This window comes from Boleophthalmus pectinirostris, unplaced genomic scaffold, assembly GCF_026225935.1.
Source record: "Boleophthalmus pectinirostris isolate CB_2022bp ecotype Guang Dong unplaced genomic scaffold, ASM2622593v1 HiC_scaffold_8, whole genome shotgun sequence".
Taxonomy (NCBI): domain Eukaryota; kingdom Metazoa; phylum Chordata; class Actinopteri; order Gobiiformes; family Gobiidae; genus Boleophthalmus; species Boleophthalmus pectinirostris.
In genome coordinates, this window is record NW_026571515.1 from 32,177,953 (window position 1) to 32,197,395 (window position 19,443).

General features: G+C 38.6%; 1 protein-coding gene across 1 annotated transcript in view; it reads right to left on the reverse strand.

Moving 5' to 3' along the window:
* The window catches only part of grm4 (glutamate receptor, metabotropic 4), an 83,705-nt gene extending 64,816 nt beyond the window's left edge, over positions 1–18,889 (reverse strand). The window contains exon 1 of the mRNA XM_020929526.2: positions 18,455–18,889. Coding sequence (XP_020785185.2) covers positions 18,455–18,874 — 420 coding nt within the window. The 5' untranslated portion in view covers positions 18,875–18,889. The remainder of the gene's footprint in view (positions 1–18,454) is intronic.
* Positions 18,890–19,443: the final 554 nt, after the last annotated feature.

Here is a 19,443-nt window from a genome sequence, read left to right on the forward strand (position 1 = left end):
TTTGGTTACATGAATACCTGGTAGTCAGGCTGGCAGTCTGGCTAAAAGAATTGAATTTCTTAGTAGTTGACTAGCAAAACAATTATTTATATTGTGCTTTCAACAACAACAACAAAAAAAAGTAAAAGTAATAATACAAAGTAATAATACAAAATTACTAAAGACTAAAAATGATTTACAGCTTCACTCCATCCATTAATGCCCGAGTCCATCTGCAAGGTTGCTGTCTTGCCATGTTAGTTAGTTGGGAAATAATGCTAGCCCAAAACGCATTGGTGCATTTCATTTTTATGTATTGAGAATGCTGGTTTGTAAAATATGGAGCAAGGTCTGAACCTGTTTAGTCTCATACCATCTTACCTTGACGGTCTTTGGCATCCACAAATCAAAACACAAATTGGGAATACGCTTGACTTTCAGATCAATAAAATATGAATCTGATTAAGAATCTACACAAAAGATAGAGGAACATCAATATTTTACCATTTCTATTCTCTTTAGGGTGCAGCCTAAAAGAGTGCTTGACCTTCTACTTTGAGACTTCCTCTTCAGGCAAATATAGTGTGATTTTTCATGTAACATAGTAATTATTCAGTTTTGTTACTTTACTGAACTATGTGGGTTAGTTTGGGAGGTTAGGTGAAACATCCTCAGATGGGTGTATTTTTTACCTCAAATGTTGTACATCGAGGAACCATCCACCCACACTCATACATTCATTCAGTACATGCCACTGCTGGAGGCAATGCAGCTGTAGTGTCTCCTCCATGTACACAGTGACAGTGACAGTGCATATAGGCTGTGTAAAGTTAGCAATACAGGTGAACAACAAATCTTAAATGTTGCAGATAATAATAGCCATTAATCTCCTACATATGAACCGGAGAAATACGTATATGTTTCCCTACATAGTATTTACAAATATAGGTGATGGCAAAAGGAGAAATTCAGTTCTGTCAACTGGACAAAAGTTTATTTGACTGAATATGTTTCGCAGCTCATCCAAGCTGCTTCTTCAGTTCAGGAGGACAACACAGATGAGAGAGCCATAATGGTCCTCAGTCTGCCGCACATTTCCACCTAAAAGCCAGAGCCAGAGAAAAGAATTGGTTTGAGAGGGGAGTTAAAGAGGCTATTTTTGTTAAGAAAGAGAATCCTTCCTTGAACAGAAATGGAGGACTCAGACATCATCTGTCTCCTATTTACAACTCTGTCCTCAAACCTAAATCAAAACAAACAAAGAAAACAATAGGGATAGCCAGGTCAGGCCCAGGGGTGTGAAAACACCCATTATGGCCCTGAATGATTTTGCTAATATGACTCCACACTCAGTGCAAGTTCAATAGGCCTAGCTAACTAAGAGATACTGTAAACAAGTAGGTGTGCTAGTTTCAGAGGAGTTTCAGTGTAGTTAGCTCCCCCCTTCAGGCAGATATAAGGCTGTGTCCACCAGCAATCTGACCAGAACTGAAGAAGGATTTGGATGGGCTGCGAAACGTATTTGACCAAATAAACTTTTGTTTACCTGGATGAGGAATTGTACACACAACTATACGTGATGCTGAAAAGTTTTTACATTTTGTCAGAAAAGTTTGTTGGACTATTTATGTTCCCAAGTATTCAGCAATAATTAGGCCAGCAGTGTTCCTAGCAAGCTAAAAGAAAAAAAACAACAACCTCAATACATAGTTTCACATCATATCTTTCTTAGCTATGGCCACATCCCTATTTCACACTGCGAGATAAACCATCAGAAGAAGGAAACCGCATTAGCACTGTGACGCAGGTAGTAATTAATGGATCTAGCGTGATATTTAAACTCAAATTGTGCTGGAATGAAGTTAAGGAATGCCTCCTGCCAGCAGCATAAACCCCTCTGAGTTATGCCAGCATGAGGATATTACTAATGACAAATGAGTATTCCTTTGCCCATATTTAGTTAGAGCAAGCTGAAAATATTGCTTAATATTGAGTGCTTTGTAACTTTCCAGGAAGAACCAGGCAAGCTTAAAAATATGAAATTGTCTGTTAACATATTTCATGGCATATTGTTCATTTCCGTCTTCAATCTGTGCTTTTCCATTATATTACACACTATGCTGTCTATTGCCTAAATGAAGACAAGAGTGAGGGAGTGTGCTCTCTGACGTGTAAAAGGTAGAGCAGAAAATAGGATTGGTGCTATATGATGCACTTAAACAATTCTGCTGTTAACATCCAGAAATATGTCAAAACATGAAAAATGTCCTGCTAAAAAGTAATACACTGCATTCATACCTGCCCCACTATTGTATGCAAATTTATGCAGCACTGTGATGTCATCCATTGTACTGGTCTTCATTTTGTTTTAGTTAATATATCTACACATAGGGAAACTTTTGCCTTTAGTTTAGTAATTTATAAACTCGCTCAGGGTACTATAAATTTTGGCCCCTCAGAGTACCTCCAGGTAGAAAATGACTTCCAAGTAGCAAAATAACCAGGTTTCTAAAACACTGTCCAGATGACTAAGCTTTTTTACCATAAATCACTCCTGGCCTGGATGAACAAGGGACTTCTACTTTTCAAAATATATTGATGAAAGACAATTTCTCTTCAATTGCAACTACTTAATGCCATTTAAAAAAAATTTAATCTATATACCAAGGTTGAATCAGCTGGATGTTGAGTAATCAATAAATTATAATTGTACATTTTTAAAAGAATAATTATGGCAATTTTGGGGTGAAAATCCTCGTAGATTGGCCACCTACATACACCTGAAAAGCATGTTTTTCCTCTACATCATCAGTATTAAGTTTTTCTTTGAATACTTTGCCATGATGTTTACAAGTAATGCTACAACTGTCCAGAACCTCCAGCTAAGAAGACCCAAACAAGTCAGCATGAATCTGATGCGATGGATTTCTGAAAGTTCCCGTTTACCCATATGTAAATGCTCTGACTCATCTCAGTCATGACTTAGCACCAAACCCCACCATTAGAAGAAATCTCCTTTGACCAGCTTGTTTCTTCTGCATTTTCCTCTCCACTTCGAACGTGCTTGTGCCTCTAAATTACCCTCATGCTGGGTCGCCAAGCCAGGGGGTATATCAACACGAGTTGTAGGCACCATAGACATACACAGACCTCACACGGCGACAAAAGAACTAAAATATGCACTTGTTTCTGGAGCATGATATCACTGGCAGCAGCACACTAATCCATTACCCCAGACGCCCACACTGCAAAGGATCTGTGGCCAGATGATAAACACAAGCAGAAAAACAAAGCCGCAAGACTAGCATTTACTGTACGTGTCCCCAGCCATTATCCAAGCACTTTAGACGGAGGTGGGAGTGTACGTGACATTATATACTGTACCCAACTCTTCTCAGAACAATCTCAAGGCGATGCGACCCATACACACGCTTTGCTGTTTATTGCTATAGTCTCTTCCATTCAACCTGCTTTACTACGCTTTATTCCACTTTTCACAAATAATTTTCTCACAAATGCCCTCGGCAACAAACACGTGAAACCAGCTCTAATTCTCAAAGGGAAACTCATTATTCAGCCACTTTATAATTGGTCAAGAGCTGTTACAGATAGCTAATAGAAGTAGAAGCTGGTAATTACCGCTCTGCTGTGGAGTGTTTGGGCATAAATGACGGATAGTTTGGGTGTGGAGCAGAGAGGAGAGGGCTGGAGTTCCCAGGTACAGAAAAAAAGTTAATTGGATGTGGTTTCCCCGAGCTCTGGTTGAATAGTGGTTTGAATTAAATTTGAACAGCCTGAACACAATGGTTTGTACTTCAAGGTTGGCCATTCTTCACAGTGCAATTCACATTTAGGCAAATTCCTCAGAATGTATGTATAAGCATCTTAAAGCAAGGTAACAATTACAAGGTCGCAGTTATCATGTAATACATTATAGGAAATGGGTACTACTGCGATTGGTCACACTGAAAAAAAAAGTTGTTATTGTTTGTAATATGTGCTGGTAAGTGTATGTATTATAGCAACATAATGTTTTGTACATTCGTAGTACCCTTATAAAATAATTAAATGCTGTTGTAGCTTGGAGCATGTTGCACATCCCTTTCCCCAATGATTTATATTATGTTTCTATAATTTTGTCAGTGAAACCCAACAGAATGGTTACAGAATAAGAAAAACGAATTTACCAATTTGCACTACTCAGCACTCAGTAAAAACCTTGGCTCAGCTCTGCTTAGTGTTAATATGCCAGTCAGTTCAATCTTACGATCCATAGAGAACAACAGCTTTGACCTGAAGTGACCAGGAGATTTTAAAATATCTGTTTTTGGCTCTGTGTCTGAAATTGTAAAGGCCCATTAATCCAGCGTTGCTCCTCTAGCAGCTTTTAGAACCCTGTCACGCCCCTGTTGTATGCTGCATCCTCCACTACGATCATCTGCTCTGTCTCAACTTGAGCCTTTGGCACAGAGTCACAGCTCTCTGACTGACAAGTGCTTATGCGATATTTTGATCTTTTCTCTAAACATCTCACTTCTACATTCCATCTTTTCAATCGAGATTTATATACAAGAAGGGAAACTGTCAAAGTGAATACTCCTGTAGCCTGTATCAGATTGTCTTTTGCTAGCTGTGACCATCTTAGAAATATACCATGCCAGCCCATTTTTGTATTGATATGCACGATTCTAATGTCATAAACTTTATTTATTTTTTATTTAAAGTAAAGTTAATAGCAAAAGTTAAATACTTTGTATTATGAGGCAGATTTTCAACATAGCCACAATAGTATCTTGCCAAAAGACAGAGACATAGATTACTTTATTATTTATGAAAATCCTATATTTTGTGACCTGGCAGTGCAGCCATGTTCTCCCACACAGGTTTGGATAAAGGATGAAAACTGGAATGGTTGCATGAGTGTGGTGTTTAACATGTTGGTGGTTGCTCTTTTGAATGTTGCAGCCGTGTGAACAGTCCACTCAGCGCAGCAGACACTGACAAATTCACAACACCATTGAATAATTCAGAGCACTCTGTCCATTCATCCTGCCAGCTTTTAGAGCCTCCAACTGCACTATTGATCTGTGTGCTTTGGCCCTGCTTCCTCCAATGCCCATTGAATGACCAAAATCAGATGGACAAAAGTTTGGAGCACATCACACATCTAGAAAAAAAATATAATGACACAGTTCCTCACTTGTATCCAGTATTTTAATGCAGTTACTGAAGAGGAGAAACTGCCCACTCTTCTCGTATTATAGGATTTGAATCCCCATTGGAAACCCTTTAAGTACTTGAAAGCAACTGACTTAATTGTCAATTACAAACCCATGAAGAACCCATTACCACAACAGAATTATATATTTTGTGGTTTAAAACATAATCACCATAACCAAAATAAAATGGACTTTTCATTCTTCTCTCATTGAATTGAAAGAAGGAAGGTAATAATTATGTAATAACTTCAAGTGGCAACAGTAGCAGCCCTAGTCAGTGCTTGGCTTCAGTGCAGAAGGTCGCTGTTTACCTCACTTGAAATTTGTATTGTTGTTGTATCTTTGATTCTGAGCTAGACACTTAATCCTGTTTCCTACTGTAATGGGACTGGTCTACATTAGTTTAGTTTTTTTTGCTTATTACAAGTATCAAGAATACTTAGCTGAAAATATAAGAAAACAATCAAGTGTTTTTAGATAATCCTTTTCTGATATCAATATGTAAATCACGGCTAACAATGTTTGTCAGGATGACACATTAATAAGACTGGTGTATTCTTCAGTGCAGGCCTCGACTCCCACGCGTTTACGCCTTTTAATTGCCAACAACTCACTCTACTGAACTGCATCGAGGCAATGCAAATTACAATCATTTGCATAGATTGCTTAATCAAATTATAACCTGTCCCATTGAAACCTGATCAGGAGAACTGCATGGGACATTTAGAATGCAGATGTAAACAAGAGGGAAACTGCTCCTTTTCATTGGCACCATTTTCATTTACAAAGAGAATAATAATTATGCGTTTCCCCTATACTGATGCGTAATACTGGCAGGGCTTATTCGTATCAACTATTATTTAAGGTAATCAAAAACTACTAATTTAGGTCTAAAATTAGACTACATCAAGAAAATCAGGACTAATCAAGCCCCAGAATTGCCGTTCACTGCTAAAAAAAAAAAAAAAAGGTAAAATGTATCCGTTAACTTGAAAACTACCACTTCAGGACAACACAAGGTGGAGCATTTTGAGCTTTGATCTCGACAGGCCTATAGTAAAGGGTTATTATGTGTGAATGAAATAAAACACAACTCCAGATATGGTTTTGATGAGGTAACAAGCTCAAAGCGCACAAGAGTCAAATTTTACATAATATAGGACCTTTGAACTACCTGTTTGCATTTTTGCAGCAACACTGCAGTTTCCATACATAGGCACTGTATGCGTGGTGCAATAATGGTTCTCTGTGCTCAGATCCAGCTTGCGGAGGTGAAATGTAGGACAGTGTGTGGCCTGATGCCTGGTGTTTAATGTAGTCATCCTCCCTGTGTGGGTCGTGACAGTGATGCTAGCCGACAGCAAACTTGTCCATGTGTAAGCAAACTAGGCCTCACCTGCAGCACATCTTTGAAGCTGCTCTTAGATGGACACAGGGGGAAGAGCAGGTGGAGAGCACTTCACTAACACTGATTACAGAATAAAATATTCACAGCATTAAGCAGACTTGCATTAAAGTGTATACATGTCGTGTGACTGGTGATAACCATTGAGGCATAGAATCCACAAAATCTATAGGGCAGTTTCAAAATAATGTAAAAGTGATCTGAATCTAATACTTTTGGGACTCTAAGTTTATAACTTTGAGTAATCAAAACTGAAACTTTGTCCAATTCAATCATAATCCCTAGCTCTGAACATGTCTAAATAGGACTCATTTGTTTACATACTACATACATACGTCTTGCTGTATCCCTTACTTGCATCAACAAAATAAACACCAAACATTGTGCATAGAAGTTTTATTTAGAGACTGTTTTTTAATAGAAATGTATTTAAAATATCTTTGCTACGCTTTTTCTTTACAGCAAGCTTGACTTGTGATAATGACCCACGGCTTGTTTCAAAAGATTTCTACAGTATCTAAATAGATACATTGTTTCTGATAAAACCTGCTTCAAACTGCATTATTGTCTCCACCTGCCTCTTTCTTTGGAACACTTTTAGACCTTAGAACAAAGATGTGCTTTGTGCTTGGGCTGCACATTCAGTGAAGATGTGCATGTCTGCTCCATTACCACTGACTAGTTGATTAACTGTGAGAACACTACAGTCCCAGGTAATGTATTCAGCCAGTCGATAGTAATGGCTTCTCCACCCGTGTCACTGTCTGCACAGGTAATCACTTCTGGACTAGACACGCAAACCGCACGACTACTGCTCTTATCTCCCTCATTTTTCCCTCATAAGTAGCATTAATTGTGGCTAATTTTTTACAATGCCTTTCAAAGCTGAGAACATAATTAGGTAATTGTGGTAGAGCGTGTTATTTACTTTATCCAGCAGTGACCTTTCCTCTGCAAAGATCTAATTCAACTCCCAAGTTTCCTCTAGGTTAATCCACACTGTTCAAGGCTGGTTCTGATTTGAATTGTTTTTTCATGCATGTTTTGCTGTCACATTGGGCATAATTACCTGCTTTATAAGTAAATCTGAATATCTAAAGCAATCCCTCCTGGCTACTTAATTTGTTGGACACTGTAATATTTTCATTTGCAGACACAATTATCCTCAAAAATCTTTTTATTACTTGAATTTAAATAATATGTTGTTTTGTCACCAATTTCGTGGCAGCATATATAAGCAATTTAGTTTCCATTTAAGCTTTTGTTACACCAGCTTGTTTTCTAATTTGAAAACACAGAATTAATAGGTTTATTTTGCTCCCACCCAACTACCATTAAATCTGCCTTAATAGCCGCGAGCACCTTTAGATGACTTTGGATGTCCGTAAGCTACTGTATGCTTTGCCCATGTCGATAGCGCTTAGCTTTTAAGTAATGGTCATGCCTTCAGAAAGGTCAATGAGATCCCGAGGCTTTACGTCCTCTGCTCAATGTTGACTTTGCTGTGTCATTGACGTACTTGGGACAGTAAATCAGGGGTCGAACCAAAAGGGGCCGCCATAGAGCACGTGAAGTAGTAAATCCTGTGCCTCATTTAGAAAGTCATGCATGACAAAATAAGGAATGTGACACTGTTAATGTGATTAAAGTGCTACTCTGTTGACATTTCATTTACTACAAATGAGCGTTGCTGCCCGAGACTCTGGAGCTGAGCAGAGACGCTGGATCAAGTCGCAATTTATGGAGTTTATTGAGAAATCCCATCTCCACTGGCTACATAAAAACTACAGTGCCCTTGTCTTAGACCTCAGGGTGGCTCTGCACATGTACTGACAGCACAAGAATATAAACAGTTCTTAATATAGAGGTAGAGTGTTTCACGTCATGACATACATGGACATGTACGTGCCACAGTGTATTTGTGTAACTTGAGGCTGGCTCATGGGTCATGTTTACAACATACTTAATGTGATATATATTTGTATGTGCAATGACACTTGACATGTGAAGTGAGGTTCAGACTGATTTAAATATATTATATCGGGCACATGTTTATCAAACTGCCGGTATATGGATTTCTTCTGGTGGTACTCCTCTGCAATTTTACAGTTTTATCTATTGTTATTAGATACATTTCACGTGTGCTTTAATAACGCATTAACATAAATGCAACCTTTTACAGGTTTATATCGGGTGTATACTTAGTTTGAGTATTATTTTGTCTAGATTCAGGTCTTCACAGTTACTGAGCTGCTTAGCCAATTTTAATGAGAAGGTAGCTTACTTGGTAAGCATTGTTAAGTATTTATTTAATTTGGTGTAAAATGAAAGCAACTGATGTAGATCTATGATGTAACTGATGATCTATGTAGTGTGAGTTTGTCTACCAAAAGTTAGGAACACATTTTACTACAATGTAATTTATTGATGAAACATACACTGGTGTGGTGCTGTCTGCCCATATCACAAATATCACAAATACCACAAATTTATTGTATGTATTACTCCTTTTAGTAAATATTCACATGCTTTTAACTCATTATATCTTTGGAATTATACCATGCTTGGTCGCTTAAACTCATTATCATTAGATTTAAGATGAGAATAGATAGCTACATTTTTACATTCATGCCTGCATTACAAATGGAAAAATAACCAACTCCTTAAAGAACACACAGTGTGTGCACTACATAGTCCACCTCATGCAGCTCTTTGTGCTTAGGGACCTGAGAGTGGATTTAGTCTTTCATCATGTTGTTCCTGTTGGACGAGTGCGGCTGAAGTAATAATAACCAAATATGACCAGAAGGAGACGACAGCACTATATTTTTATACATTTGCAGAGCTTTCACTAAAATACAGTATGAATCATCCAACACTGTCAGAATTGTGTACATCCTGGTGGATATAAAGTAATTCCAGGTCTTTACAATACTTAACATTGTAGAATGAAGCCACCAAGGCTGTTATACTAACCCAATCCATTATAGACATCTTTTTTGTGAAAATCGCATTCAATACATTTCAATTTGGCTCTTTACAATTCAGTAGTAGGAAAAAAACTGAATTGGTTGTTGAAGCTTCACCTGCATGTCTCTAGTCTCTCATTTAGTTCAATCATTATCTGTTAAAGTACGGAGGTGATGAGGTGCTAACAAATCCTGCTAGCCACTTGACATTTAACATTTATCATGTTTTTACAGAGTGGTACTATCTCTTGAGACGATAATTAGCCTGTAAATGAGAATTGATCCTGTTCTGCCAGCTACGGTTGTGGATGTGTGTACAAATATTTGGTTAGCATGCATGACTAGCTGCTGCTTTTGTTCACTATGTTTGCGCTCAGCCTCATTGGGCATTGATTGGAGATATTAACTCATGCAAAAAGAATGGAGGAAAAATGGGATGTTGTGCAGTGTTTTCTTTTCATAAACTCTAGGCTTGAATAACAGAAGCCCTCCAGGGACAGTGTAATACATACAAATTTATGAGCAAGGCACCATCTGGAGAAAAACATTACCTTTTCAAGGGTTTACAAATTGAGTAACAATATGAGCAATCTCAAAATTGCATCACAGACATTTTCACAGATCCTTTCATTGTTAATTTCAAAGATAAAAAAAAAGTAAATTACAAACATTAATTTTAGAGAGAAAAAAAGTTCAGTTCATTAATAAAAATGCACAACGCCAGCAGAAATCCCCACAGAGGCTGCTGAGTAAACAGTCATGGAGCTTATATGTGTAATCATAAAGTGTGTTTGCACATGACACACTGATTAAACGCTACTTAAAGGATGTGGATATGTGCAGTCAAGAGCTTGCAAGTGAAGAAAAATCTCCGCAAATTATCACCTCTCACATTGTGTAGTGTAATAGTGTTTGTGTATGTGTATCGTGTATGTGTTTGTGTTATGTGTTATTTCTATAATAATTCACTTATTGTTTTTATTTTTATGCAAGTATAAACGTTTTTAATCATAGAATGCACATGATTTAAACTAAGGAGTCTTTTTGCTCTGAGTTGAGAGAGTCATTCAGTTTACACACATCTCAGTTGTCATGGCTAATCCTCTATTTTTTGCTTTACAAATATTATCATTCTTTCCCTTCAAATAAACATAGATGAGACATTTTACATAGGGTAGGTCCCCATTCAAGATTTAATATACTAATTTGATTATCTTGCAATCATCATGTTTTCCTGCTCTTCGATGTGATAAAGATATTTATTTTTGTCGCTATGCTCAAACCATCCACTTCTGTTATACATGTTTTATATTTTCTTTCACTTTTTTTACTTTCTTTTCCCTAAACCTCACAGTCCCAACTATACTTATTAAATGATTTGCTTCAAGGTATTTTTGTCCTGGCAGAATTCCAACTGCCACTAACTGCAACTCAAGGCCCTGTGCTACTGCAGCATAGACTTCAGGGAGGCTCCATGTTGCTTGGGAGCCTGGATGTTGTCCAAGCTGCTTAGCCTGGAGGCATCCAAACTTTCTCTTGCTGAGGGTGCATTGAGGATACGTACTGACACTGAGGCTGACACAACAGTCCCTTTAAGATCTCGGCGCAGGCTAACCGTGGCTATGAAAATTTTATGATATTGACCTTTCCTTTTGGCTCACGTGTTTCATATTTATGCCCCCCAAAGCACACAGAAGCTACCATCAAGCCATAATTGAGCTGGAGGCCCATCCCTCATTCTCTTGCCTGATGCTGACACTATCACTTGAACCACTCATGTAAGAAATAATTAAACTTTCGCTAGCACAAATCGATACACACAGCTGTCGCGGCACCATTGATTACTTAGTTTGAGTGACTTGTCATTTTCTACTTTTATTTTACCTCAAGTCTTTGTTAAAGTCGAGGTATTGCATTTTAAGGTGCATAGCAGGCTGCTGATGGATAGTCGGGTTGATGGTGAGATTATGCAGGTGAGACAGCTTGGCGCCTTTAATCCCACATTCCTTTCAAGGAAACTGTGTTATGTGTGCACCCTTTTGCGCTGCACTGTAGATGTTTTATTTCTTTTTTGTGAGAAAAGCGTGTTGTGGAACTCATCGGAAAGCAGGTGACAGCTCCTGCACCTGAGCCAGTTAGAATTTCCTTGTCTTGATTTCAGCATGACTCACATTATTCATGTAAAAATGAAGACACGTTTTTCACCACCTGACAGAAGTTTCCTCCATAGAACTGCAAGTGTGAGCTAATTAAATGTCAAATATTACAAGTTTCAAGACACAGTAGGGAGCTGCCATGTTAGGGAGCTGTTTTGGTGCTTGCCGATTATACCAGCAAAGTTTTTTGCTTTGATTCGACATGCAGAGCAATTACCAAACAATACAAGAAAGGACAACACAAATCAAAGACAAGGTCCGAGGCTTGACTTATGACCGCTATGGGGAATTGACTGTGCTAGGACTTTGGGTGGGAGTCGAAACGGAACTAATCCTGAACTAAAGGAGGAGCTGTCGCTGGAACAGACAGTCAAAGGGGGCATTTGAAATCAGGGATTGGAGAAAGATGGCTGCAAGGATTCGGCCTGCTCAGTTGTTAAAGTTAAGTTAAGGGGTACGTATAAAACCGGCACAGAGCCACACAGTCTAGGAACAATTGCACAGTGAGGGGTTTTTGAGGCTTTGGCTTTGAGCTGATTTCTATGTTTGTTTGTGCCACTAGGGCTGGCCAGATGAAAGGATTTCAAGTCTATAGTTTTAGCTTGGATGAGCGGAGAAGGACTTATGAAAGGGTTCAAGTGCAAAGGAGAAAGGATGGTCTTTTATGATTTGCTGTGAGATGCAGGTCCTTGAAGGTGATAGAGGGAATGCACTATGGGGATTCCCTCTATCACCTTGTCTGTGCTCTGTGTATTTATACTGGCATTGTACATGAATTACAGTTTTGATACACTGATTTGTCCAATATGCATACTTTGTTGTTGTGTTTGCTGGAAATAATATAAAAACCAACCATAATCAAAAAGCTAATATAGATTTGGGATAAACCTACATGAAATCAAGGTGCATTTAAGCTATTCCATAAGATGAACAAAATATAAATTGCTGTGAAACGGTTTACATTATGACTTGATCTTAATTGATCTTGATAATTACACATGATAAAAAATGTTTGCATGATTCTAAAAATATTCCCCTACAGGGCAACGAAAGCTTATTGGACTTACATAAAACTGCCTTGTCATCCCTTGATTTTATCACCTCAGGGAATGCCCATTATCTGTCCTCATTATACGCCTGTCCTCAAAAACTATGACAAATCCTGTGCAAACATACAGTATTCATTTTTATCTCTTGACCCCTCATCTGCATTCTTCCTACACTCAAGTCTAATTACCTTTATGGCTGAGGAGGCGGCTGTTTCCGGTATGAGCAAAAAGCAGATGCAAGGCTTAAGTAGGCTGGGTTAAAGCTCTATGTATGTGTACGCTGACTGTAGGATGCTGGGGTAATCCAATAAGAGCCTGTCTTCACTCTCTACACTCTGAAATGCTGAAGGGGGAGATGGGGCAGCGGCGCCTGGGGGCCTGTGCCTCTAATGAGGGAGGTCTGGGCTTCACCACACACAACACAACAGCCATCTTAACCCTCCTATTTCTCCACACACACACCGACACACACACACTTTCTCTCTCTCTCTCTCTCTCTCTCTTCTTTCTGTTTCTTTCTCTCCCTCTCTCCTCCTCTGTCCTGCAGACTGACTATGCTGGTTTGTACCCAATTTAGAAGGCTGCTCTTGTGGAAGTTGCCCAAGCTACAGCCCACAGCGCACCCACCCCCTTCTCTCATACTTTGTTGGGAAGCTTATGGTTGTCTCAGCAAGTTGACATCTACCTGAAACAGTGCAAGCGTCTGGATTGTCTGTCTGCAGCAACCAAAACTGCAGAGGTAAAGTGGTCCTATGTCATTGGTTTTGAACCTTTTATTTTATGTCTGTCTCTGTCATAACTTGACCCGTTCACATGTATTCACTGTGACCACAAATGAGCTAAAGTCAAAAAAAAATCTCACTATAATATAAATTACTGAAATTCTATAATGTGAACTGATTCCGACAGACATTTATTGAGAGTATAAAAGACAGTGACAACACATTCAAATTTTTAGCGCTTGGGTTACTTTTGGCCTTTGATGGAGAAAAAAGGCACATATTGGTCCCTACAATAACATTCATTCAAAAACAAGCACAGGCCCTTATGACTGATTTGTGCCACACAGGAGACGCAATCAAAAGCACCAGGCTTTAATTAACCACCAGTCTGACTTGAGTATCATGAGTATCCCACCGCTAATTACCTCGAGAGCTACTGCATTTTTTGTTTCGTGCTAGTGAAAAGCCAGTTGATGAAAACAGGCCGAAGAATGGATGCAAGGGAAGAGGCTAGATGAGCTTTCAGCCCTTGTCCCTGGGTGTAAATTACATAACGATATAGTAAAATATTCATGACACGCCCTGGGTATGGGATCCTGCCGGCTCTCAAGTGCTGAGCTAACACTTTGCCTTCAGCCATGCTAAGTCCAAAAAGTAACATGGGCCATACAAATTCAACTAGGAAGCCAATTAGAGAAACACTGGTCTTGCCACGTTAAGATGCCAAATACTTTAGTAGTGTCTAAGTTTCTTTTGCTGTGATTCTGTATGTATTTTCAACCCTCATATAAATATGAAAAATATATGAAGCAGATGTAACCCTGGATAAAATAATATTGTTATAACCTTTGTAGGCCCCAACATAACACTAGCCAGAAAATAAAGTCACACACTTGTTTTAAATTGCAGCTTGATGTAATGCGCTAAATTGGTTCACAGTGAAATAGCACTATGAGAGATATGTATTTTAATGACGGTGCCAAAATTAAAAAGCCCATCTGGTAAACAGGTCATGAAAGCCCAATAATTGTGTGTAATTGTGAGGTTTTTGTGTAATCAGTGTTTTAGTAATCACTACATCCACTGGATGTTTTCTTTGCCTATTGTTGAAAAAATATACTGACATTTTAAAAGTTAAATATTTTAGTTTAGAATAAAAAAATAACAGTTATTGGCTTTCAGTGATTCTCTGAGTCTAGCCAGCAGATAAGCTTAGGCGCATTTTTTTCAGTTCATTTAAAGTAGTTAAAGAGTAGTGTTTAGGTTGGGTATGTGTATGACTTTGACTTTATTGATGGATACGAGAGTGTTGCAGAGCCATGCTGTGCCAAAGGACAAGCTTAGCCTCACTCCTCTGTTTTTATCCAAGAGCTAAAAGAGCAGCATGGCATTTTATTCAACACTATTTAACAAACGCTTCTTTTAGTAAAATGTATCAAAGTAATTTCCATAAGATACCTCAGGTCAAGTACAGGTATAATGTGAATAATGTATAATAAAAGTCTGCATTCATTCTTTGTGAAACATTTTGAATATTTTTCACCTGGGGCCTGCTCCACGCCTCATACAATCACATTACCATAATGTTTATGATTCACTAAAATGCTCTGCCTGTCAAACACTAAACAGACACTAAGTTGATTAAGCTTTTCAGAACCCTCTGATGTTGACAGTGTTTTGTTTTCTGCTTGACTTGAAAACAGCTGTGAAGAAATTATTTCATAAAGCCTTGTTTTTTTTTTTAGGTTTCTGATGATATTTGCTTCAACCCTGAACCAGTAGTTCTTGAGAAAGACCACAGACCAAGTTCTCTAGACTTTTCAGTGCAGAGGACGCTTCTCTCCTTGGACAAAGTGCCTCTTTTGAATCAGCCTGTTTTTCCAATGGCAATTCACCACTTTCGGAAATGGATGCATTTGCATAATGCACATAGAACTGCTCTTGTGCACTTTCCTTTCCTTCAAATCTCAATAGAAAGCAAAAGAGGAGCTCATGGTTATTCTGCACCAGCATTGTCATATGCAAAACGTGCTCAGACGGTGGCTGCTCTCTGTGCCCTGTCATCACTGCCAGTGAATTATCACAAGGACAGACTGGATATTGTAGGAATGTACTTTGCAATGTTAGAGGCCAATCATGACATGCATGACAAGTATAACATAATGTTCTTAAGAATACTGAGCCAAACTACTTCTTTCAAATGTCCTTCTGCTTATATGTGAGATATCACTTGTATTAGCTCTAGAAGTCAGACAGACTCTCTTATGATTTTTATTAGCTTTAGAAGATTTCAGACCAGTGTCCATCCAGAAACGGCACATTGCATTAATTTGTTGGATCGAGCTATAGGGATCATAGTTGGCATTTACTCAGCCCATCCTTTGCCCAGGGGTACAAAGTCTTGGATGCTGTGAGTCACTCCCTCGAATCAGAACAAAACCGAAAGATTTAAATAATTTGTTCCCACAGCAGGATCTGGCATGGAGGAGGAACACACAAGAGCTGTGCACTGGCAGCCTGTATCCAAACACTGGCCTGCCAATAGCTGTGTAAAGACATCTCTCAAGACTAAGTGGACAGACCCTCCTCTGCTGCCTGTGAGCACAGCCTCCCCATGGAGCCTGGCTCTGTCTACTTCGAGAAACCCATTGAGATTTCTCAATATTACGTTTATCCAAGGTAAAGCAAAGTCAGCAGTATATTTAGGAACGCAGTTTACTTTTTGTTAAAAAAGATTGTTATTATGGAAATTTGGCATGTTGCATGATGCATGATGATGCATTAGCCAAAATAATGTAAAGAGGTTAGCACATGAGCAGTTGAACGACCCAATGAGCTGCTAGGTCCAGCTAGGTCTATAACTTGAATAAATATTTAATTTAGTTTGTATGATTTTTATTTGTTTAACATTACGTTAACTTAATATTCTATGATATGTGACGACAAAATCCTGAGATTAATTTTCATCATAAATATCCAAAAGATATTATAAAATCATATGCAATATCTGTTTGTGTGCTTTATATTCATCTAATCATAACTCATAGTGTGCATATTAAAAATATCTGGTATATTTCATTAAAAAACAAAAGGAATATGGGACATGGATGTCTTCTGAAACTCATCAATATCTTTCGGTTCAAGCTCAACTTTTATTTGTCCTATATTTTCAATTCCCTGCTGTAGAGTCCAAGTGGACCAGAGTTGGCATTGACCCAAAGTGAACAGATGCCTTGTTCCCTGACCCATGAACTGGACATTGGTATGTGCCTTACAGAACATCTCCTTGTCAGTACGGGCTGAGCTAACCGCAGAGGCCTCCTTTGGTCTACTCCTCCGTAATTACACAGGTCTGCTGTGAGATACAATATGTCACCTGGCACAGTGCTAAGAATAAAATCAATGTGTGAAGATGAGGCTTGTGTGGCAGCTGCTCTCTGCTATAAAAAGACTCTAAAGTTTTTCAAAGTAACTCAGACAAGTGTATTTTCTGGTTCGCTGTATGATATAATGACATTTATCAGCCGTGTGATGTGGGCCACTCTACCAGTCATGTTGGAGACATATGTAGAGTAATCTGGCCCAAATCAGAAATAGGTTTCTTATAGGTGTTGTCTACTCATTCAGAAATGTTATAGTGCAGACCGATGGTTCTCAAAGTAAGGTGTGGATGTCATTGATGATATGCTACTTAACCTCATCCTAATTTTGTGATTTTGATTAGATTTTTTTTTTTTTTTTTTGAAGTGACAACACCTACTTGGGTTTCAGTTTAGAATATGGTTGATTTTAGTCTAGTTTTTGTATGAAATTTAATCCTAGTTGAGTCATCTGTTGAGTCATTGTTAAGTTCTGATTTAGACTCATTTAAATTCCGGGTTTAGTCCTTTCCTGGCTGAATCCTGGCTGATTTAATCTAATGCAAGTCTCTAGTTTAGTCCTTTTATATTGATAAGTTCTGATTATATTTATCCAATTTGGGCAAAACTGATGTAGTGAATGTGTGAAAATCAGTGCTATATATACACACTATTGAATATAGTCTCCTCTCACATTACTTTAGACAAAACAGTGTAAACTTTACATTGAGACACTGAAAATCACAAACAGACTGAGCAATGCTGTTTTTGGAAGTATTCTCAGCAGCCCAGTCTTGCATATATAAACCTTATTAGTGTCTGACAAGATGCACAACACTGGGTTTTAGTACCTTTGAGCTAAGAGAAAGGAGTGACAAACTTTTTTTCACTGAAACAATTTACAACAAAAAAGTAAAATGGCTGTGCTCTGAAAGCGGAAACTAAATAGGTAAATTAACATGCACTTGGTGGTGGCTTTTTATGTCTGTTTTTGTTTCTTCTCCTATTCACATTAATTTGGATGTATTTTCTTACTAAAATGCAACATAATTTGTCTGGAAGAGTGCTTGGATATGTTTTACCGTAACAAGAAGGAACTGTCTTCTTAACTATCGCGGAAAAACCCAAAAAAGTCTGATATTGCACTGTCATATATGCATTTAAAAGTACAGAAGATGTATTGAAAATGTCTAGAGATGTTGGAGAATTGTACTTCTGAGTTACCTGAAGGATTATATGCAGTATGCAATAGTATTACAGTCATTAGTTATAATTATAATCAGATTTTTGGACATTTAAGGTTGGTTATTTAAATGACTTGCAAACAACAACATCTGATGTGAGTATATTCATAGTGACCATGATCAGAAACACTACATTAGATGTTTAGCTGTTTATAGATGATATAGATGATACATGTCATCTTATAACTAAAAATTTGATAATAAATCAGATTTAGAGCGTGCCTGTATCAACAGCCAGTGACATGAAGTTATTACTAGTAGCATTTGTGTTTTCCCCTCAACATACAGTAAATTTGTTCAAGCAGTGATTTAAAGTTGTAGAGGAAAAAGTCAAACAATAACTGTATCTGACCTTGAAGAGTCGCAGGATGTTGGCCACCATGATTGACACGGAGCTGGCCGATGCGCCGATCACCCCCACCACTCTCTCTGGCTTGGTGATGATTGGCGGTCCGCCGCTGAGACACTTGACATCTGTGGAGTCTTTCTCAATCAGTGCTTGCACAAACGTCAGTGACTGCTCCAGTGCATGGGTGTCCCGCGAGCATGTGTCCAGGATCCGTGCCCCCAAAGTGATATTAGGAAGCAGCTCATTGTCATTATTGATACGATCCAAGGCAAACAGCATAGCCTCTAATCTGTGGATTCCCTTTTCCTTTTTGAGCTCTCCGCAAGCTTTCCCATCATTCCCTCTGGCATGTACCGGAAACAGCCCACCCAGAGATATGTCCCCATCTATACGGATGGAGTTAAGGTGAGTGTGGCCTGGCATTTTTGGTTTGGCTCCAGAAGTAAATGAAAAACAACAAGCCAGTAGTAAGACCTTAAAGTAGGTATTTCTGTTGTTGGTCCAAGCTCCCTCAAAGTCCGCTCGGAAAGTCATAGTGAGTAGCTAAATAGGGGTCCAAAGAAAGCCAGACTTCTTTGAAAATGGAACTACACACAGCGATTTGTGCATACAAATGTCCGGAAGGGTGGCCTTGCTGTTTTCTGTCTCAGAAGTCTTCTCTCATGGTCTCTTGCTTTGACACAAACTTGGTTATACTAATTATGCAGTCTGGCTCCCACGCTTGATCCTCCGCCTTTCTTCTGCCGGCTTTGTGGTTCCCTCTCGTTGCGCACCTGAGAGTTGTGGCTACATGCGCTAACTAAATAGAACAGGGAATCTGCAGAGAGCCCTTTTCAATGGCATTGGCAAGAACAAAGCACTGGAGTTGGTCTCTATTCTCTGCGTCTTCAAAATCACTCTTGGCCTCTTGGTCCTTCAAGTGGCCTCCCCAGCTGGCTTCTGCAAACAGAAAAAAATTACATGAGATGAGCTAAGAGAAAAGTTAAAACCAA